At 38.9% G+C, this 22,674-nt stretch overlaps 2 protein-coding genes across 5 annotated transcripts in view; both read left to right on the top strand.

Moving 5' to 3' along the window:
- MTM1 (myotubularin 1) overlaps window positions 1–19,255 on the top strand; it is a 40,039-nt gene extending 20,784 nt beyond the window's left edge. Inside the window, exons 8-16 of one of the 3 annotated variants that reach the window (XM_080352797.1) lie at window positions 2,428–2,511; window positions 3,758–3,907; window positions 5,731–5,919; window positions 10,104–10,289; window positions 11,320–11,526; window positions 12,282–12,374; window positions 13,192–13,305; window positions 13,657–13,833; window positions 16,224–19,255. In XM_080352797.1, the coding sequence (XP_080208923.1) occupies window positions 2,428–2,511; window positions 3,758–3,907; window positions 5,731–5,919; window positions 10,104–10,289; window positions 11,320–11,526; window positions 12,282–12,374; window positions 13,192–13,305; window positions 13,657–13,833; window positions 16,224–16,388 (1,365 nt within the window). In that variant the 3' untranslated portion in view covers window positions 16,389–19,255. Of the gene's footprint in view, window positions 1–2,427; window positions 2,512–3,757; window positions 3,908–5,730; window positions 5,920–10,103; window positions 10,290–11,319; window positions 11,527–12,281; window positions 12,375–13,191; window positions 13,306–13,656; window positions 13,834–16,220 lie in introns of those variants that run through there. The other 2 variants (XM_080352796.1, XM_080352798.1) reach the window with 2 other exon arrangements.
- Window positions 19,256–19,516: 261 nt separating this feature from the next.
- The window catches only part of MTMR1 (myotubularin related protein 1), a 36,806-nt gene continuing 33,648 nt past the window's right edge, over window positions 19,517–22,674 (top strand). For both annotated transcript variants that reach the window (XM_080352845.1, XM_080352843.1), the window contains exons 1-2: window positions 19,517–19,758; window positions 22,487–22,592. In XM_080352845.1, the coding sequence (XP_080208971.1) occupies window positions 19,631–19,758; window positions 22,487–22,592 (234 nt within the window). In that variant the 5' untranslated portion in view covers window positions 19,517–19,630. The remainder of the gene's footprint in view (window positions 19,759–22,486; window positions 22,593–22,674) is intronic.

Here is a 22,674-nt window from a genome sequence, read left to right as displayed (position 1 = left end):
AGGAAGTAAACAGAATTAAGCTGGGTTATTTAGGATGAAAGTGGAAATATGTGGGTCCTTAGAGCAGGTGTGAAACTTGCCTAAATTATAACAAACCCTTCTGGAGTCTACATACATATTTATTGCATTGATCTGTTCGCTGTAATAGGGTTTGTCAATTAGGAGCATCAGAACAATCCAAGTTCCAGATTGACAAAAAATCTTATTTAATAGAAATTACTTCACATTGCTCATTATCATATTTTATTTCTAATAAACAAAAGTAATGTACGAATGTGTGCTAAATATGGCTTGTACTGACACAAGCAAGAAAATACAATTGTATCTAAACATATCTCTTATGTTTGCTTAGGTATGTGATTCTTAGTATTAATATGATTCTAAATGGGGGTTGCTTGTTACACTGAATTAAACTAGTTTGAAATTAAAAAGAGCTGTATGAAATGAGTTTAAATGGATGCAGAGACTTTTAAATGCACATTCTCCTACTCTGAGTCTTCTGCTGTGTTGTGCTTGAAATTGTGGGGGGATACAAATTTCACTTTCATCTGAGCTGCTTAAGTGGAGGTGAATGTACAAAAATCTTAAATTGAGAAATTACTTTAAACTGTATATTGTTGAATGGAACTGTGCTACAATTGTCGGAGTGGAAAAGGAAGCATTTTCACTCTTTGAAACTGCTGTATATATTGCTTTGTATATTTTGTTGTGAGAGATGGGCCTAAGGTATGGTGGGGGTATTGCTGTATTTCAGACTCTAGCACTTAACCCGGGCTAAAGTTCAGGCCACTTTCACAAAATAGTTCAAGACTTGGTATTTCTGATCTCAAGTGAAAGGTCTTTGAGGGTGATGGGGAGGGGGATTCAGATCTTTAATCTCTTTTGTACAATGAGCAAGACTTTCAGTGGTAACCAGATTAGCTGCACAGTCTGTACACAATGTCCTCATAAAAGTGTGTTTATATAAACTTTTGTTATAATTTACTCAACTTTGCAGAAGAAAAATAGTTTTTAGTACTTGCTCTAAACCACTGATTTTAATTTTAAATTTCAGTTTCTAAAATTAGTGGGATAAAGTATCTTGTGGAAGCAGTAAATACTTGTTGATTTGAAATACGTGAGGAAAAAACTCCTCCTTTTGGAGGGTTTCAGTTTTGTGTTTTGATTAGAGGTGTTTGCTGTTTAAACCATTGTAACATTAGGCTAAACAGAATTGCCTTGAGTGGTTCGGATCTGCCCTCCTAAGATCTCGAGCAGCCTCTACATCACCTCACCTCTGTACACGTAACCACGGCACCTTAGAACCACATTTTTTTTCTTACTTGCGAGGTTTTCTGCATTTCTGCTTAGTTCAGGTCTACACCTGTGAAAATGATGTAGATTTGGGATGTTCAGTTTAGCATTCAAGTTCTTCTTTGAATAGCTGTGAGACTTTCAGCTTTGTTACAAATGAGCGATGATGGGCTCTGGAATGCATTCTGCTCTGGCCGCTGCTGTTGCTCAGCTCACTTGGGACGACACATTCTCCTGCCTTTATTTTTTTAAACCAATTTAGTTTCATGCTCTAGTTGGCATCTGAAGAGTTTATAAGCCACCAAAATAAATTTTCTCAATGAAGGAGATCCTTAAAATAAACTTTACTTTTGCTTTCATCCTAAACTGTAAAAACAAAGCAAGGAAAAAAGGATTCAGTTAGGTAATACAGCCCTCTTGGCGTTGGTTGAAAGGAGAAGGAAAAACAAGCTAAAAGGTACGAGGAAGTTGTCAGGATCCTGGGTGAGAATGTTGTATTAATGTGTCTTGAGAGTGAGCAACAAAGCAAGAGAAAAGTAGATAGTGTAACTGACTAACATTTTGTTTCACTTTCAGTGGTAACTTTTTAATTTTGATAAACTGGGTTTCTGTTAATAAGGATCAGTCAGGGAGGGGTTGCAGAAAGAAGGCTGCTTCCTAATGGTAATTAATAGCAATTAAAGTCTTTCTACACTTCCAGTTTTTAGCATGTAATATTTTATATAGTAATCGCAGCTGTACCCATTAAAGACATTTTGGTAAGAAGACAGTAGTTTATTTGGTGAGGATGTGAAATATGGGAAATAAACTGATATAAACTATTTTAAAACATTTCAATCTCCTGACAGTTTAAAAAAAAATCCAACAGTTTAAGCTTTGTAATTTTTATTATTTTGTTACTTTTTAAACTATTTTTACATTTTCGTTATTTCATTAGCAGATCTATATTGTTTGATACTTCCTGCTATTTGCTTTGCAGTCTTGTAAATATGAAATGTAAATGGAAAGAATGGGCTGGCATGGAAAAGTCAGTCCTATTTTGTGGTGGGCATTAGAGTGTAACTGATGATGAGCCCTCATACTTACCACTTTCAGTCAGAGTTCAGTATAATAAGCTGCTTTTACATCCTACAGCTTTTTTTTGCGTTTGCAAATGAAGAAAAGTTTTCTGAAAATGGATGGATGGTGTACAATCCCATGTCGGAATACAGGAGACAAGTGAGTTATTGAAGTTGCGGTTGCCTGGTGCTTTCATATCTGACAACTTACATGAAAGAGCTATTGTTTGTGCATTTCTCTTACCAGCTCTGTTGTGTAGGGGACTGAGAATGGAAGAAGATGCAAACAGAACTTGGGAAAAAAAGTACAGAAAAAAACACACTGGAATCTTAAAAAAAAAAATTAGAATGCCACAGGAAGGTAGCCTGTGCTCTTTGAAGGAAGTTATTGATGCCTCTGACAATGTGCGGCTCTTAAGTGAGCAAGGGGTGGGGACAGTGTGCCAAATATGTAACTACAGCACCCTAAATATAGATTTGATTTAGTCTGCTTTTTCCTGAAGTGAAGGGGAAAACAAAACATAACAAAACACTCTAGAAACAATGCTGCTTTGTAGAAGATACTTATGTCTGTCAATATTCTGCCTTGGTCTTAAGTGGTTTTGGAAAAATGTCAATGAAAGAGGATGTTATATTTAATTTTAAAATATGTTTTAGATAATTTATTTTTGCTTTAAATATTTTTTTCTTTTTTTTTTTTTAAAGGCAAACAATAGTGACTTCCTTGGATTTTATTTTTCCCCTCTGTAGTTTTTTGGTTAAAGGTTTAGAGGCCTAAGACCCAAAAAAGGTGAAATAGAAACACCTGCACAAACCTCGCTGTGCATGTGCAGAGGGCTTATCAGTCTGTCTTAGTTTCCTGCTGCTATTTATGAAATGCCTTCCTAAGCAGACTACAACTAAAAGTTGTTATTTCTCAATAAGAAAGCTACTTTGAATCATATTTTTAACCTGAAGGTAGTACTGGCTACAGAGAATAAAGGTTGGGATGAGCTTCCCCTTTCACCCCCCATCTTCTCAGCACGATAGTCTCTTCTCAGCAGGCAAAATGGAAAGGCAGAGCTTTGAGGGAGGAGAGAAGGCAATTTTCTTTCCTCAATCCCACAGTTAAAGCAATGCATATACTGCTTTCAATCATTCCTTTGAAACTCATTGTAAAAATAGAATTGTGTGTGTAAGAATATATGAGATAGCTATGCGCTTGTTTGAGGCTGTGAATACATCAGCAACGAGCTGTTTTATATGGCCTTGTAATCTTTTCTTCTTCTATTGTTTTGAAACAGTACTGTAGTTAGATTAAATTGGTAGGTTGTTGCCACCATGTGGCCATAATATCATGTAAAATTCAATAGCAGAATTATTTGTACAGCTGAAAACAGATTGAAAAAAATTGTGTTACATTTTAGGGACTGCCTAATGAACGGTGGCGAGTAACTTTTATTAATGAACATTATGGACTATGTGACACATATCCATCGCTCTTAGTAGTGCCGTATAATGCAACAGACGATGATCTCAAGAAAGTTGCTGCCTTTAGGTCCCGAAATAGAATCCCGGTGAGTATTATGTGATGAAAGTTACCATATTGTGTAGCTAGTTTTAAGTATGCATACAAACAACTTTTTGCTGAACACAGAGGTTGCTTTTTCTGGAAATGGTTATAGCAAACCAGTTTTGATTGGCTGGGGGCTATTGCTGCTTGGAACTAGTGTCTTGGCCAAGCCACGTTTCCGTTTTCCCCCCACAACCATCACCCGTTCCAACTTTGTTGGTTTTAACTTGACTTTTCTGGTAACAACTGCCAGCATTGCAGATTCCTTTTTCTTAACGATGTATGAGCCTTAGCCTGCCATCTATACTAGTTTGTTAACTCTTGTTGGATGCACATAAAAAGTGATCACAAATGTTATCCTCCTGTATGCAAACTGCATGGCATTTAAGCATAGTTCCAATGGTCAGTCCTAAAATAAGACCTTATGCATAGTGTCTGTAATGAATACTTGGGGTTTTTAGTCCTTTCATTTGGGCTGAAGAATTTAAGATAAATCACTTTGACTTTGGGGTATATTTCTGTAACCAAAATTCTTTGAGGTAAGAGAATTGTTACGTATCAGCTCTTTACAGCACTATAGAAAATATTAATTTATATCACAATACAATCTGTTTTAACTAATATTTCAATTTGGCAAACTTGGAAGATGTGCTAGATTCTCAGCCAGTATCAGAAAGCTGCCTTGAATCTCGGTTAATTTCAAACAGATGTGAAAATCAATATGATAAATATTTATTGGATGAAGCATTTATTGACAGGCTAGGCCTATAATTATAGATGTAGTCTATATACACACATGTATATGTATATGTAATGTGTATGATATATATGTTAAATATATCATGTGCATATAAATCTTATAACCCAGCAGTATCTTCTCTGTCATATCAAAATTCATGACAGGGCTTTTGTATGCCTGTGCAGTCATTTCCTTGTTTAATAGTAATTTTGTTCTTGTCAGGAAATAACTAATCATACTTACCCCCACACACACTGACAGGTCTTGTTTCTAGATACACAACTAAGGGTTGTGTTTCAGGAGTGAATACTTCCTGAGGATTATTTTTTTAAACTTTGATGTTGTTTTGCTCTGTAACCCACAACTTTCAGACTGGGTGAGAATACTGTTTCTTAATATTCTTCAATGATGAAGGTGGAGTTTTTGCCTCCTTCTCGGGATGCTTATCTTTAATCTCTTGCACTGCACTCTGTTCCCTGGGCAGCTCTGTATCTCTTGTTTGTGACAAGTCCCCTCTGGCTCAGAAGAGGAACAAAGGCAGCGTGCACTCTGCTCCAGTGCCGCTTCTTTGTAAAGAGGGCTGAGGAACAAAATGTACTTTAAAGAGAATGGGAAGGATTCAGGGTACTGCAGAACGGTACAATTTCCCTTCCTTATCCGAAAAAAGGAAAAAGTTGTTCTTGTAGAATTGGAGCATCTTAGTCACTGTTTCTACAATGAATTCATTCTTCTGAATTGTTTCTTAGTTTCAGCAGGAATTGCAATGTTTGTGTCCAGTTTGCTTTTCAGAATTATTTGTGCAACCTAAGACTTGTAGGAAGATACTAAAATATATTGTATTATATAGGTAAGTATAATTTCAGTAAGAGTTAAATATGTAAGAGAATTAACTCTTTTTAAAGATTATTACTACTAAATTTTATGAGACGAAAGTGGAAGCAGTTGAGATGTCTGGGAATTATATTTTGAAGAAATAACATTAAAAGTGTTGATTTTCATACAATCTACTTTAAAGAACGTAACTTTAAAATCTAAGTTACGATTTTTAATAATGTGTTTCTTCTAATGTGTTTTTGACATGTGACTAGGTTCTGTCATGGATTCATCCAGAGACTCAAGCTGTTATTATGCGCTGCAGTCAACCCCTTGTTGGAATGAGTGGCAAGCGGAATAAAGATGATGAAAGATATCTTGATATCATCAGGGAGGCTAACGGGCAAATCTCAAAACTGACCATCTATGATGCTAGGCCCAATGTCAACGCAGTCGCAAACAAGGTAAACAGATGCTTAATAGTCTTATTTATGAAGGGAGAGGGGGAGGAGACTTAGTTTGAATTTTTCTGTGAGCAGGTTTTTGAGAACAGCAGTAATATCAATGTAGATAAATTTACATAAACAAATACTGAGTCTTAAGGCCATGGAGACACTTGAGTGCCTAAAGTAGGTCATAAGCAGGGTTTTAGGACCATATGTGGATTTCCAGACGTGTTCTACCCTGTCTGTTATCAGTCAAGCACAAATTTAGAGTGGGGCTGAAATCAGATGTGACTACACTCTCCACTGGGAGGTGGATGTGGGCTGAGCTGTGGAGCATGTCCTCTGTTAGAATGATGTGCCACTTCTGTGCAATCTACAGCTCTGCTTTGTATCCTCTGGGAAAATTCTGTCCTGGAAAGGCTGTGTGCATAAAGCCAAGTCCACTGATGGGCATTCTTTGGATTTTCCTAACCATTATGTGAACCACTTCAGACCTATCCAGGCATCCAGCAAATAAAGAGAAAGTGATTAATAAGTTAATTTGGGGGATTGCACTCTGAAGAGCAGTATGGGTATGATCTTGGATACCTAGATATCTGTTCTTCCCTAGGTGCCTGTAGGTGGTAAGTGCAGTAACTGAGGTAGTGTTTCCATCTGACAAACTGACCATTTCCTTGCTAATCTGCAATTAAAGCCTAAATGGGATCAGATCATAGAACAGTCCAGGTTGAAAGGGATCTCAAAAGATCATCTGGTCCAACCTTCCAAGAAGAAAAGGTGTTCCTGTGCCTTGATTTCCCCTCTGCCACCCCCTCCACTCTGGTAACAATCAGATTTTTCAGGTGTGCTTGGATAGTGCCAGTCCCAGTGTGTCACTGTGGTACGTGGCACTGAGCACGGCAGACGTGGGTGTGCTCCAGGTTTGTATGGAAACCCTGGTTAAGGAGAAGCAGTGAAGGACACAAGTTTAATGCTTTCTTCAAACTAATATGTACCAACCTTAGTCTCTCAGTGTCTGGAATAGCCCCTTGGCCTCTGAACTTAAAGCGCAGATGAAGTGAACGTACTCTTCAGTACTTACATTCTCAGCAAAGAGCATGACACAGGAGCTCAAGAGCGTTTTAGATCTTAATGAAACGATGAGTGTGCTTATCTGGCAGAGAAGGAATTCTAGCTTCTGAATAGTGTTTTGGCACAAAAATGAACACTAATTTACTGGAATGAGTCCTCTTCAATGTTTGTGCTGAAAGGAATACAAAATGATAAAACTTGTTTGTCTCTAGGAGGTTTATGTGTCACAACTGTTAAGTTGTTTCAGAGTTTGAGAGGGACAATAATGTTAGTGTTTTGCTCTGTGCAATTTAAATGCACACATCTGTACCTTTACAGCCTTCTTCTCTCTAATAGAGAGTATTTATTAAGCAAGAAATGAGGCTTTTTAAAAAATTATTTTGTATAGCACACATTCTTTCAGAGACACTATCCTAGGGGCTGTTTGGCTAGGTTTTAATCTGATGGTTTATATTTTGAGGGTCTGTCTCAATTGCTTGCATTTTATTCTATAAATTGCATTATCTTTTGAACACTGAATTTTTAGGGGTGAACAAAACATGTAATCCTTCTGTTTGCTTTGTGGAAGGAATGTCAATTCATACATTAACTTAAATTTTTCCCCAGTTTTTGGACAAACTCAATCTTTTAGCCCATTTGTTTCAAAGATGTATTATGGCCAAACTTTATACACACATCATTCTTACTGAAGTATGAAGCACAGTTTTCAGCTTTTTAAAATGACTGAGAGAGGTTCTCCTGCCCCTCTACTCTGCCCTGATGAGACCACATCTGGAATATTGTGTCCAATTGTGGCTCCTCAGTTCCAGAAGGACAGGGAACTGCTGGAGAGAGTCCAGCGCAGGGCAACAAAGATGCTGAAGGGAGTGGAGCATCTCCCGTGTGAGGAAAGGCTGAGGGAGCTGGGGCTCTGAAGCTTGGAGGAGACTGAGGGGTGACCTCATTAATGTTTATAAATATGTAAAGGGCAAGTGTCGCAAGAATGGAGCCAGGCTCTTCTCGGTGACAACCAGTTAGAAGACAAGGGGCAGTTGGTACAAACTGGAACACAAGAGGTTCCACTTAAATATGAGAAAAAACTTCTTATCAGTAAGGGTGACAGACACTGGAACAGGCTGCCCAGGGAGGTTGTGGAGTCTCCTTCCCATGTAACCTCATCTGGGTGTTCCTGTTCCAGCAGGGGGATTGGACTGGATGATCTTTTGAGGTCCCTTCCAATCGCTAACATCCTGTGATTCTGTGATTTCACACGTGTTTTAATTAACACCTGCTATGTCTGAATATGAAATACTCAATCACAGCAGTAAAAGCAGCAGGGTGCATTTCTGGGTCTGAGGAACAGTGATGTACAGACTGCAGGCCAGTGTTGATCAGCACTGAAAAAAACTTTCTTGCACAACTTGTGAAGATTAGTATAAGCAAAATCTCGGGCTACACTATTCGTGCATTCCTGTGTTCTTTGTACGTAGGTCAAGACCACACAGTCAGTAGGAGTTGCAGCAGCCTGATGCTAAAATTACAATCATTCCTCACCAAGCCTTCGTAACACTCAAAGGAAAGAAAAAAACACAGTTGTTATTTCTTTCAGTTTGAGAGCCTGGCAGCTCTAAGAATACCCTCACATCCGAGGAAGGAGACAGAGCATAGAATAGGGAAGCTGTGCTGCTGTACAGACATGTAGGTGGTACTAGAGGGGAAAGGCTGTCCTGTAATTCAAGTTGGAGTCTGAAATGTAGGTGGTGGCTCTGATGGCCTGTAGAGGCATCCCTTCCAACTTGAGACATTCTATGATTTGTTTATCGCAATTCATGGCATGGCATGTTTTTGCTGTCTGCAGGAAATGCTGTGATTTTGCAGCTGTCTTTGGGAAACCTCATCAGTGGTACTGTGTCCTGAAATATGTGTGGTTTTTCTGCTTCCTTTTGTGACCAGGCACATCCTCTGCTGTGGTGGGGATTCAATGTTTTGAGAGAGCAGCAGTAGCATAGACTTTCTACTTATGTAGCTCTGTAATTTCTTAATGATCTAAATACGTTTAGCCTTCAGCAATAAAATTTAGTGTTAGAAAAGTCACTTTAAAGTAACTTCTCTAATGTTATCGCTAGTTTACTACTTAGAGACAGAATCTAAGATTCTTGAACTTAATTCTTAAACGAAACGTAGATAATTCTTAATCGTACTCGTACATTTAATTTTACTTGGCCAAACATTTTGTAATTTTTATCTACTTCAATAGCAGTTCAATTTTAGTAGTAAAAAACCAGGCAATTTAAACACAGGCAATTTTTTTTTTTTGGTAGCCAGTTCGCACCGATAAACCTGAGATTTGCTCTCTTTGGAATCAGTGGTATAAAGAAACAGGCAAATCCTTTTGACTGAATTTCTTTCTAATTTGTACCGAAACGATGAGATGACCAATTTTATTCCCTGGAAGCGGTGATCTAGTATGTTATGAGTAATTATTCTTACATATGATGTACTTTACATTTGAATTTAACCTTACTAATTTGTCTGGGAAGTAAGTTGATTTCTTTTGTATTCAAAATCATGAGTTTGTTTAATTCTTGGTGGGAAGAATGAACATAAATGAAGAAAAAAATATTGACATTGTAATGTCAGTTGGTCAAAAAAAAGCTCTTTCAGCATGAATCTCAAAAGTAATGAGAAAGGTACACGTCTTTTTAGTCTCAAAGCAGTCTGAGTCCTGACTGACGTGGTGCTGTCCCTTACCTGGCTAGTTCAATCCTATTTGAAGGTCTCCAGGCCCAACAGTACAAACAACCTTTTAGTGTTCATCTAAAATGAGTAATTTTCCCTTTTAGGGTTGCTCCCTTGAAGCTTTGAAAGGAACTAGGGTAGCTGGAGCAACTTGAATGTCTTTCTGGCCACGAGCTACCTACTTAACACACTTTGTCCTTTTGGACAAAGGAAAGCCCCCTAGTATTCCCCTCCAGCATTTGCCCCTCCAAAGCCTGTATCTGAGACTGATGTTTGAAACAAGCATCTGAAATTATACATTGCCCAGCTACAAAATAAAGTATAAATGAAATTCAGTCCCTCCTTGCTCTGCTGAAAAGGTACTGCAACAATGTGTATATGACTAAAGTTAATTTTAGATCTCTTGTTTGTAGGCAACAGGGGGAGGATATGAAAGTGAAGATGCGTATCCCAATGCAGAACTTTTCTTCTTGGACATCCATAATATTCATGTCATGCGGGAATCTTTGAAGAAGTTGAAGGACATAGTTTATCCTAATGTAGAAGAATCACACTGGTTGTCAAGTCTGGAATCAACCCATTGGTTAGAACATATAAAGGTAACCTTTTGCTCTTTGAAAAAAACATTTGTCCAAATCTGTTGTATCAGACTTGCTTTCTTTGGTAGACTTTGAGATAGTCCTGATAGGGAACACATGGAACTACCTGGACTACAAAACCACCATCATTGAGTGTTGGTTTTCTGCCAGCTAGACTTAGTCTGTTATGAGATACCATTATTAAGCAACAGTAAGTGAAATTCAGCATTTATTGTCTGCCTAGATTCAAATGTCAGTCTTTAATAGAGGAATGTATTGTTAGTCTGATTTTCTTTACACATGTGAGAACTGGTTTATTTTGGTTCCTAGCAATACAGAACTACAGACAACTGTCCTTATGAAGGATTGGTAATAACTTATCAGTATATATGTGACTGTATTGTGAATGATGGTTTTGTAAATTTTATTTGTAAATTTTGTAATCTTCATCTTGCAGCACAAATAAAACATTTAAAATAGAAATTCACTAGTGTTCTTACTAGTTGACCTTTGAACCTTTTGCCTCAAGTACAGCTGTGCAAAAGTATTTAGAGTATTATATAATGAGATTCTGCTTAATAAATTTTCATTTGAAGTTAATATTTGCAAAATAAGCATATTAGAATGGTACAAGTTCCTTTTTTCAACAACTGAGATATTTCAGCAGTTTAGTTCAAAGAAAGGAGCCAAATGAAATACAGAATTTTTAGAGAGTATATCCTGTGGTAAATCCTCTCTTTCTTTAAAAAAGAAGCTTACATTCTTCGATTTATCCAGGTTACTGTTCTCTACACCATTTTTTAAGAATTTGCTGTGAGATGAATTAGATCTTACTAAGGGATTAGGGAACCAATCTGTTTCTCTATTTTTATACAAGAAATTTACTTGATCTCCTAGAAAATTCTTTTCCAATTAACCACACCATGCTTTTCAGGTCTTTTAATGGGAACAGTGTCAATTCAGATAGTGTGTAGATACAAGGAAGTCAATTTCTTTTTGTTAGAATGATAAGACTAATCTTCTGTGTTTGGTGTCTGTTCCTCTTTGCTAGCTTGTCTTGACAGGAGCTATTCAGGTGGCAGACAAGGTGTCGTCAGGAAGGAGCTCCGTGGTGGTTCACTGCAGCGACGGCTGGGACCGCACGGCGCAGCTGACGTCGCTGGCCATGCTGATGCTCGACAGCTACTACAGAACCGTTGAAGGCTTTGAAGTTCTGGTGCAAAAAGAATGGATAAGCTTTGGCCACAAATTTGCATCGGTAAGAATTAGAAGATAATCACAAGGACCGTGCAGGCTTAACGTTCTAAAAAGCTTCCAGGGTTTGAGTATTATTTTGGAATTCTGATTTTTAAACATTTCCAGGTAAATCTGACTAGAGCTTTTGTTTTCAGACCTGTTTGGTCAATATGTGTTTTGTCGTTCTTTCTCTGAGAACTCATTTTGTCCTTTACACCCTTTTAAAAACACATAGTTACTAGGGTTACTGTTATTGAGCAAAGAAAGTGAGAAGGCAGAAAAATTATGTCTTCCCAAACTTTTCAGAAGAAGACCAAGTAAGACTGGGACATGAGGCTCCTCCCCCAGTCTCTCTTTGGACTATTTTGAATGTCATGAGAGGCAGATGAATGAGTCCAGCCAGTGTCTTTTAAGTGGCTTCCCACACGTTCTAAACTTGTCATGACATCTCTCAAGAGGCTGTCACTGGTAATGCTGGCTCTAGTTCTGTTCAGTTGTCTTTTGGGTGCTTAGAAGATTAGATAGAAATTGTCTATCACAAGTCCTTAATATACTGCTGTGTATAATGCGAAGTCAAGGGTGTTCGTGTTAGGAAAGTTTTCAGAGTCTTAGTGGAACATCTCTTAAATTTGACAGCTAATCACTAATTTTTAAATCATAAGGACAGGTTGCTCTATTACAGAAGCATTAGTATTCTAGTGCAAAATAAGAAACAATGTCTATTGGCCATAAAAGAGACAATTTTGGTTAACAGGAGGCTGTATTGCTTCATTTCAGAGAATAGGCCACGGTGATAAAAATCATGCTGATGCAGACAGATCGCCCATCTTTCTCCAGTTTATTGACTGTGTGTGGCAGATGTCTAAACAGGTATGACAGATCATTCTTCTGAAGCTAATGTTGTAAAGTGATTCTGAATTAAAAAAACTAGATTTAAAAAATAAAAAGTCTTTGAAGAGGACAGCTTCCACTTCTGCTCTGACACTGTATTTATTTAAACCATACCATCTATCTGCCCTGTTTCTGAAAGTGCTGCACAAGCTGGAGTTATATTGTTCGATGCGATGTTGGCTGAGCATGCAGGGCGAGTGTGTCTCGGGTATGAGCTTCTCAAAAACAGAGAGAGAGAGGTGACCCAGCAGAATGCATTTGCACAGTTGCATCCATCTTAATAGGGTCATTTCACCATTTCTGTGAAGCTGTTCATTGATTTTTGTCAAAGCCTGAAAAAAAGGAAGCGTGGGAACTGTTGAGTGCTGTGATTTAAATGCTGTATTTTCAGTAAGTATGAAACAAAGCAGCAAACTTACTCTGTTTAGGGCCAAGGATTAGGGGCTAAACCCTTATTTTTCTGTGTGGTGCTGCACTATAAAAAGTACATGACGGATACTTAATTCTGTCTTGCTAGCAAAAGTGTAACTGTAACCATTCTGTATCTTATTCTTGTCTTTATAAACTAAAGGCAGTTAGAACAGTTTGAGAAGAGTTCAGTGACTAGTTTGAGAAAGCTGAGCACCTCCTCATCTGAACACTTACTCTGCTGTAAAGTATATAAAAGTATTAGCTTAAAAATAATTTGTAGGTGTATTCAGGCTTCTAAATGCTGCCTTTAGACTCTTAACCAGGGTATGTTTGTCCCTCCCTGCTTTTATGATGTAAAGAACAAATTTGTCTTTTCTGTTGTTAGTTTCCTACGGCCTTTGAATTCAATGAGCAGTTCTTGATTACAATCCTGGATCACTTGTACAGCTGCCGGTTTGGTACATTCTTGTACAACAGTGAGTTTCTTAGAGAAAAAGAGGTTAGTCAAATCACTGGTGGGTTGATTGTATTGCTGTCTTGGCTATAGATTATTACAAGAAGTTATGGTTGTATTGTATTTGTTTATATTCCTTGTATGACAGTGGTTTTGAACTGACTTTTTTCTCATTATAGAATAGTTGTATAGTAAATTCCTTGGGTTTTGTAGCTTAAAGACTATGCAGTCATTCAAATACTTGTCAAGCACTGGTTTTAGAATATTTCTAATGCAGTAACTTATGCTTCCAAGAAAATCAGAAGTATATTAATAGTAGAATGCAACCTTAGCTTCTCTGATGGATTTCCTGATTTTGTGCAAATATTTACTGTTCTTATTTCAATTTCATTTTAGAAAGTGACTGAGAAGACATTGTCTTTGTGGTCTTTGATAAACAGTGAAAAGTCTAAATACACCAATCCTTTTTATACTAAAGAGTTAAATCGAGCACTCTATCCAGTAGCCAGCATGCGCCATTTAGAGCTCTGGGTCAATTACTACATCAGGTGGAACCCAAGAATTCGGCAACAAGTAAGTAAATTCTCTATACAATACAAAATGCTTTTAGACTTCAGAAATAGGATTTTGTGTCATAACTGACTTGTAGAATAGTACCTGTAATCTCTTCAGGTTTTTAATATATTTGTGAAGATGGAGAAAAAAGGTAAAAAGGAAAATTTTGGTTTCTTTTATTTTTTCCGCTCTTTTTCTTGTCTCAGCTCTTCTCAGCACTCTGAGCTTATTTTCCTGCTTAGCATCAAGTCATCCTCAAGCTCTTTCTAGCCTCTCTTCTTGGATACAGGTTGGGGGAAGCATTTTTAAGGGGCTTTGATGCTACTAAAGGGTGCATGACAATGCTTAGAAATAGAGCTTAGTGATCCCTGAAGAGTTAAGACATTAGCATCACAAATACCCTTAGTTGCATTTGCTCAGTCTTTCTCCTTTTTCTTAGAGAGTGTATTAAGTCTTTTACAAATTAAAATGACCTATTTGGTCCTTTCTCTTTCAAAACTGCTATCTGTGTTGATGGTTTATGGTAAGAATTTTTTTAATATAACTTTGATGACCCAACGTTGTTTACACTGTGTGACCATTGGATGAAAGCTGTGGTTGAAAATTATACATGTGGATCAGATTGAAAACCCAGAAAAGCTTTTATCAAATTACACATAGTTTAGTTCTGTGCTTTTAATGTTTAATATATGGAACCTCAGTGCTTGTCACAATCTTGCTAGAAATCTCAGCAATGTGGCATGTAAAGATAGTGTGCAGAGACTTGTTTGTCCTTCCTACCAAGCCGTGGAGTTTTGAATAGAGAAAGGCAGAGGTGCAATTTCTTTGACAGAAGCAGTTTTCACAGTCCAGCCCCTGGAATGAATTGGGTATTTTCAAGCAATGCGCTTCCTTTTCCACAGCTGATCTCCTGTATTATTTACAATACCATAGAGGCTGAAACCAGACAATTTGCTATATTTTCTTACAAGTATGTTGCCAGTTTTTACTTGAAGTTCTAGTTTTAGAGTTTTTGTTGCTTGCTGTGAAAGATTACTGCATTTTGCAAAAGGTGAATCCAAAGATTTATTTTAGAAAGCATTACAGGGCATGCAAATTAGCTGTAAATGTACTTAAAATGCACTTTGCCATTATTCAGGAAAGTTTTTTGGTAGGAGTTTCTTATTAGAAATACAAACGGATGTGATAATCTTCTATGCTGCTGCTACTGGTCCCTCATTTTCACCATTTTTCTATTAAAAAACACCAACTTACTTTTTTTTTTTTTTTGCTACACATGAAATTAAGCTTCATCTTGACTTTAGCAGCTGAATAGCGGACGTATATATGGCCCGAACCAGTTTTTTGATGACCTTTCTGAGTGCCATTACTCAGAAGCATGTTCCACATCAGACTTTAGTCTAGTGAAGAGTCTGGCCTGTCACTAGCAACATCATTAACCCTACACCTCTAATCATCTTAGTAACTACACTCAGTCATTGATCAAACTTCCACAGCTGCTTCAACATTCATCACCGTCCTCATCTGGGGTGTGTAGTGGGTGGTGCACGTAAGTGTGCTGGTTCAGCTGGTTTTAAATGCCTCACCAGTTCATATTTGTTCCTGAAACTGTGCTAGTAGCTTTTAATTACAGGCAGTTAACTGTGAAGCAGCAGCAACTTTTTGACAGGTATACACAGCTGAAGGGAACTTTAGGTTCTGTATCTGCATTGGATACTTGTAATACTCCTTTTCTATTTGTTTTATTACTCTATCTGAAAAAGGAAGCTAAGCTTAAAATGGAAGCAGTTAAGATGCTCTTTCTGTGAAAAGCCAGGGCGGTTGATTTTAAATGCATTCAAGTTTACTTACAGAATTTGCTAATAACATTTTGTGTTTATTTACACAGAATTACAAATTTACTATTGAAAACTGAAGTAAATTTAATCACTAAGGGAAGCTATTTAATCTGAAGGGAAGGCATGTGTTTCGTCTCAATCTGAATGGTGTGGCCAGAGTAGTCAGTCTGGCTATACACTGTTTTTAGGGAACATGAGACATCTGATCTCCGAAGTCTAAAACCTTTTAATAAATCAATAAGATAAAAGCTTTGGACAAAGTATTCACACCTATATTCCACACAATATTAGACAATAAGAAAATAAAATCCATATGCTTCAGGGAGTGCTGACTGATTTTATTGAGGTAAGAAGAACTGTTTTGTATAAAGATTTTACTTGGATGAGAACAAGTGGAGGGCAGAAGGCTCTTGCATTATGGAAGTAAATATTTCTGTGTAGCTACAACTTGTTACGTATGTTGGAAACTACAAATACTGAGTAATGCCAGGAAAACACAAATATAGCAGCCTAACTGTGTAAAGTAGTTGGACTGAAGTGATAAGACTAATATAGATCTCTTTCTAGCAGCCAAATCCAGTGGAGCAGCGTTACATGGAGCTCCTTGCACTACGTGATGATTACATGAGGAGACTTGAAGAGCTACAGATCACAAATAATTCTAAGATATCAAATTCATCAGCCTCATCAGCATCTCCCTCACAAATGATGTCCCACGTACAAACACATTTTTGAAGAAAATGTTGGCTTCATTCTATGCTGTGACAGCAAGCGGTGCTTAACATAGATCTATAGCATAAAGACAAATATTTTAATGCCTTACATTAGACTGTCCTAACACAAATTATTTTAGGTTTTCTTCATCTGAGGAGGACTTCAAAAGAAACAAAACCAACTCTTCAATTATGTGCCTTTCAGGAACCTGTGGACTGGGAACATTATTAATCAACTTCTAGTTATGGAGGGCTCTAAGAGGTATTTTGGAAAGTGTGGTACAATTGAAATGAAATTGATTTATTGTTTTCATAGGAATGCTTTAATTTATTACATTCTAGGACATGTTCCTGTAAGCAAATTCATGCTCAGTCTTACATGTCTTGAATAAACACATGAATGGCAACAGGAATATTCACGTTGTGTAAAATCAGGTATGTGTGTATTCCTGCTAGGAATATATTTATGGGAGTTCATGAGATAAAAATAAATTCTATTGTAAGATTTCAGAGAGAAGTGTTGAAATATTCTGGTTATATGAGAATTACAAATTTTACTTTTTTGAAATACAAATATGGAAGGGATTTCACAAATATGTTTCTAATTAAAAATTCAAATTGCTCAGTAGGTATCAAAATAAAAGATTTTTTTTTGTAAATGGATTTATTTTTAAACAAATGAGAATTGTACTGGATTCTGAGAAGTCCTGTTTTGACTAACTGTCTAGCACTAAAGTATATTACAAATTATCACTGTTGGCAGTATTGGTTCTTTGGATTAATACAGAATAAAATGGTTCTAAAGAAGATTATATAATTAAAAACAAACTCTCAGAGACATTGCTTAAATATCCAGCAGTAGCCATAGTATTAAAGCTTGTGTTTGTCTTCTAAAAGTTAATGTGCCTATTTAAAGGAGCTTTTATACCAAAGTAGGCAAAAATTTTCAGTTACGAATACTATTGAAAACTTGTACATTTATAGCTTACTGTTTAATTTAACTTTTGTTCAACAAATTTATTGTAAGTATTTAAGGGACTTCAGTATACAAGATTTGCATATAGTGTGTGCACTTGGAGTGAACCGTACAATGAATTCTAGTTTCAAGCCTTCATTTCAGAGGCTTCTTGTAAACCTTCAATTTGTTCCTTTCAGGTGTTTTTTAAATAGTTGCAAGCACTTCTTAGGACAGCACAAACCTTGCTACTTGATATTTAATTAAAATTTTGCATTTTCTCAGAAGTTCAATGATATTTGGGCAGTCCAGGAGATACTGCAATTCAGAATCTGTAGAGGGCTATAATATTATTTTAAAGGAGATGTTTTCATGCTTGAGGCTTCTGTCATTGTAAATTATTGTACATGTGATGAGTTTTGAGCTGCAAGATATAATAGGATTATATATAAATTAAGTTTTGTGTACGTATATATAATATAGTTTATTAGAAATTCTGCAAGTTTATAAAGTGTAAATATTTTGCATATGAAAACTAAATTTAAAGCTATAGTTCCATAAAGTCAAATTTTAGAGGACATATTTTGAGAACAGTATTTTTTTGAAGGAATAAAAGTGTACCGCCTCTTGATTTAATTCAGTATATACACTGAATTGCACTATTTTTTCCAGGGAAGCTCAGAGCCTATGGTATATATGTTCTAAATACACATGATTTTTATTACTTATTTTTGTCCTCTAAATTTCATTTTCCCGTCGATGTTGTTCAGTGTATATTTCCAAAATAACAACTTTGTCCCAAAATCTTGACTCGCTAAGGTAAATAAGATGCATTGTATCAGATAAATGAAGAAGGATACTTGATTCTCATGATATACTTTCTTTTTTGATAGCTATGCACACTCTGGTTTATTTGCCTTCTACTTACTTGTGGTTTATAAAAAAAGCTATTTTTATTAGAGTATTTAAAGTTTCTGTATTTGAGTTGAACATGTTGGTCACATCTCTGAGCAGTGTAGAGAAGTTCAGAAATTGTAGTAGTTTTTTTACTGTGTAAACACTACGTGGTAACCTATTGCATTTGGGAAAGTGTAATAGAATGAGAAGGACCTTTTTGCACTTCATTACATACATACCATTCTTTGTATTACTGGTTCAGTCAGATTTAGTCTTTGAAGCTCTCTAACATAGCTCTGTGTGGGCTTGGATTTTTTTTCAAGTTAACAGATAAGATACTTGTTTTAATTCTATTTTTACATGGCAATATTAGGCAAACGTAGAGCTGTTCTTAATCCAGTGATTTCTGGAAAATACTACTTTAAAATTGTTGTGCGGGTAAGCATACAAATGATCAATGTTAACAAAACGTTTCTCCTTTCCCCTTCACTGTGCTCTGTGACCTCTTGTACCTGTCACGGCCAAGAACCAGCCTGGGGAAGCTTTGGAGGTGGTGAAGGGGGGAGTCCCAGGTGCCGAGTGCCTTTTTCAGGAGGGGTGGAACAGCAGGGCTGGGATCTGAACACCAACAGCTCTAAGCACCCCCTATGCCATACAAAATATCCATCATTTACGCTATTGTAGTTTTTTCCTTTCTGTATTCTTTCTTCCACGGACCCCAGAAGATAAACCTAGTGTTTGTGCTGGGTTTCAGTTACTTATTTGTTGAATGCCTTCTCTATTTGCTTATGCCTTATCCACCCCAGCATCACAGTTATGGGTATACCTTAGGGATGATGTGTGTTCTACCTCCTTTTGGTGTGTTCTTAAACTCTGCCTTGAGTTGGGTTTTGTGTCTCGCAGTGAGCATTCAGTGTCATGCCTGAGGGAGCAGCTTTTTGTAACTGACCAGCGCTCTCGGGTTATCGCAGCTTCGGCCCCCCTGCTTGGGTAATGCAGGATGGAGCAGGGCGTTATTTACCAAGAGACTTTGGGGCGGGGGAGGGAGAGCCTAACATCCGTCTGCCGTGTATTTATGTGAAGGGGGAAAACAATAAATAAATACGTCAGTTTTAAACTCTGTGCCTGTGACAGCCGTTTTCGCGGCCGCTCGGTGTCTCCCAGCAGCGGGGCTGCCCAGGGCCGGGGTGCGGGGGCGGCTGAGGCCCCGCGGCCGCTGTCCCCTCAGCGCGGGGCGGTGGCGGCCGGGCCTTCCCCCGCCGCGCGGGGCCGCTGCCCGCCCTCCCGGCGGCGCGGAGGCCTGTGGGTAAGCCCCGCCGCCAGGTGACAGCTCTTAGCCGTTGCCGGGGCCCGGGCCCGGCCGGGGAGACGCCGCGGAGGGGCGGGAGTCCGCCATCCCGGCGGCCGGAAACATGGAGCGGGCGGCGGCGGCCGGGCCGGCAGTGGAGGGCGGCGGCGTGGGCCGGCGAGCCGTGCGGGCGGGGGGCGCCGCGGCGGCGGGGGCAGGGTCGCGGCAGGCCAGCACCGAGACGCTGGACAGGTGAGCGGAGCCCGCGGCGGGAGATGGGGCCGCGCTTCCCGCGCTCGGGGCGGGCGCCGCGGCCTGCGCTGCCCGCGGGGCCGGGAGGCGGCGGCGGGCGACCCGCGGAGCGCGGAACCCGGCCTGGGGCGGCCTCCCCGCCCGGTGCCCCGAAACCGGCTGGGGAGCGGAAGCGGCGCGGCCGGCGGGAGGCGCGGAGCCCGGCCAGCCCCGGGGACTGCGAGCCGGGCTCTGCTTTTGTGTCACCGCGGAGATTGTCCCCGGCCGCGGAACTGCCCGTTGTCAAAGTTTCCTGCCCGCGGTTGTGTGTTTCTCGTCATCCGCGTCACCCCCTGTGCGCAAGCCGAGGCTGCCGGCAGGGTTTTGGCCGGGTTGTTCTTTGAGGGGGTGGCAGCCCATAGTTTCTGATCTTTGCAAACTCCGCTGAGGCCGTTCTCAGGTTTTAAATCTTTATTGCCTATTTATTGTTTTCGTGCAAGTGTGTGTTTCATGCGCAGAGGTGTCACAGTCCCCAAGCAGCACAGTGTCCCCCGGTGTCAGTTGGTCTCCAGGTGTGCGCGGTGCCTGGTGGCAGGTGCTGGGCTGGCCGCAGGTTAGCGGGCGTCACCGGGGGTGTCACCACACCGAGTTCAGCAGGTGCTGGCAGAGCGATTCCTTCCTCTACAAGTTTCCAGCTGCAGGCAGCCTTCAGGGCTGATTTTGAAAAGCCTTAAACAAGGAATACGAACTTAAATCTCACCCAGACGAAAACAAACAAACAAACAAAACCCCAACACCTTAAAAAAGACTTTCTAAGATCAGTGCCAGGTTCCCATCCCCGTGTTCTCTTTTCTGTTAGGAGAAACATGGAGTTTTGCATCGTTCTAGTGCAAGTGGAAATCAAATGCCCTCCTGCTGTCGCCGAAACTTACATCTTAGTGCACTTTCTTATCTTAGTTTTCATCTCTCTTTACATGGTCTTGTTCTACTCTGGAGAACTTATAATGTCTGTTTGTCAGTTATAATGTCTGTTGTACCAGGCTACGCTAATGTGCGTGGCCTCAGATGAGACTGAATGAAAAGGCGTGTACTGGGATGTGTCCCGCTTGACTGGTGGTGATAAGTCACATCGACAGGATTGGTGTCCACTGATACATCCTGAGACACTGCCTGCAGGAGGTGGACCTGTTTTCACATGCGTTTTCCTGCTGCTCTTAACTTTGTTGATGTGATTCCCGGTGAAGATAAACCATAGAAAAATAAATCATTTTCTTAATTAACAAGTAAATGCTTATTCTGAAAAAAAAAAAAAAAAGAAAAAAAAAAAAAAAGACCAAAAAACCAAAAACATAGGCAAAGGCTAAAGAGATGCACTAGAAATTAAGAGATGTGAGAGAAGGAGAAATATACGATCAGAAGGGCAATACTGTGGGGTTTAGCTCATGCGCTCCTTTGCACAACTTAAGTGACAAGTTTGAGTGAATCTGGACTCAACGTCTGCACTAACCTGAGGGTTATTCTCATTATTTAAGCAGAAATATAACAGATGTGCTTTAGTTGCAAACCAACGTTTTGCGATGTAGTGCTGTGTAGAATTTTGAAGATGGGGAGAAAGCTACTAAAATTTATTGGAGAAGTTCTGAAAGAGCTTTCATTTCAGGTATGAAGTTGTTGCATGCAGCTTCACCTTATATCTACTTATCCTAGCAGTCTTAATGTAAGAAAAGACCTCTAGTTAAGTAGCAATTGGTCATCTTATGCCGTTATCCCACCCTCTTAATGTCCAGTTGTGGTGCACTGGTTGGTACAAGGTATGCGTATGCAGTTAGTCACTTCAGTGTCACGGAATACACACAGAATCTAAAGCTAGTCTATGAATGAATACTAAAAAATGAATTAATATTTTCTTTCTGTGTTTGGCTTCTGAATAAGCATTAAATCTGTAGAACAGCCCAACTAAACTGTTTGAAGAAATGGCATTTATCTAAGACATCAGCTGAGGTGCCCAGGGAACAGTTCCCTCTGGCATTCACTGTTTTTCTTCGAATACTGGTGTGTTTTGAGGCAGACCCAGCACACCTCAAAGCCGATCGTTGCTTCTCACTCCCAATACTGTGTTATTTGTGAGCAGCGCTAGTTCAGGTGAAAATGCATCATCTGGGATTTAGTGCGGTTCTGCTGTTCAGATGCTTGTTTTTAGGGTTCCTATGAACACCTTACCCTGTAGAATTCCTAGCTGTGGAATGAGAAGGACCATCCTGAAGATTACTCAGAGATTATTTTATGAATAGGAAAAAAAATCAGCTAAGTTACCGTTTAGAAAACATGTACTTTCTACATTTAATATCAATATAAAATACAATACTAGTGGTTTAAATTTTAAATACTAGCATAGAGTAATTTAATTTTGAGGATTTACTGAATAATCAGGAAATAATAATAAGGAAAGTGTAAGGAGTTTTCTGTTACTTGACCAAACTCATTCCATGGCTGCTTTCAGGAAAAAAAGGGCCCTAGGGCCCTAACTGGCTTTTAACCTACTGATAGCTCTACATCTCTGATAAGATCTAGTAAAATTATTTTCCCTAATTTGATCAACGAAATAGTTGCCTTCTGCCCACAAAGCAAGCTGATTTTTATATTACTGATCGTTTATGGTCTTGTTTTCTGGATGTGCTCAGTTGCTCTGCTGTTCTCAATGTACATTGTGAATCCCTGCTAAATAATTTGAAATGTTCTGCTTTTGTAGCCCGACTGGATCCCACGTCGAATGGTGTAAACAGCTGATAGCTGCAACCATTTCTAGTCAGATTTCAGGGTCTGTCCCATCTGAAGGTGTATCCAGAGACTACAGGGTAAGTGCCTTGAAAAATGCATTGATTTGTTTAAGATGATAAAAGAGTGAATGATCAGGGGAGTCCTTGCTACCTTGATTAG

Source organism: Nesoenas mayeri (assembly GCF_963082525.1).
Source record: "Nesoenas mayeri genome assembly, chromosome: 13".
NCBI classification, from domain to species: domain Eukaryota; kingdom Metazoa; phylum Chordata; class Aves; order Columbiformes; family Columbidae; genus Nesoenas; species Nesoenas mayeri.
This window is presented reverse-complemented; position numbering and strand designations above follow the sequence as displayed.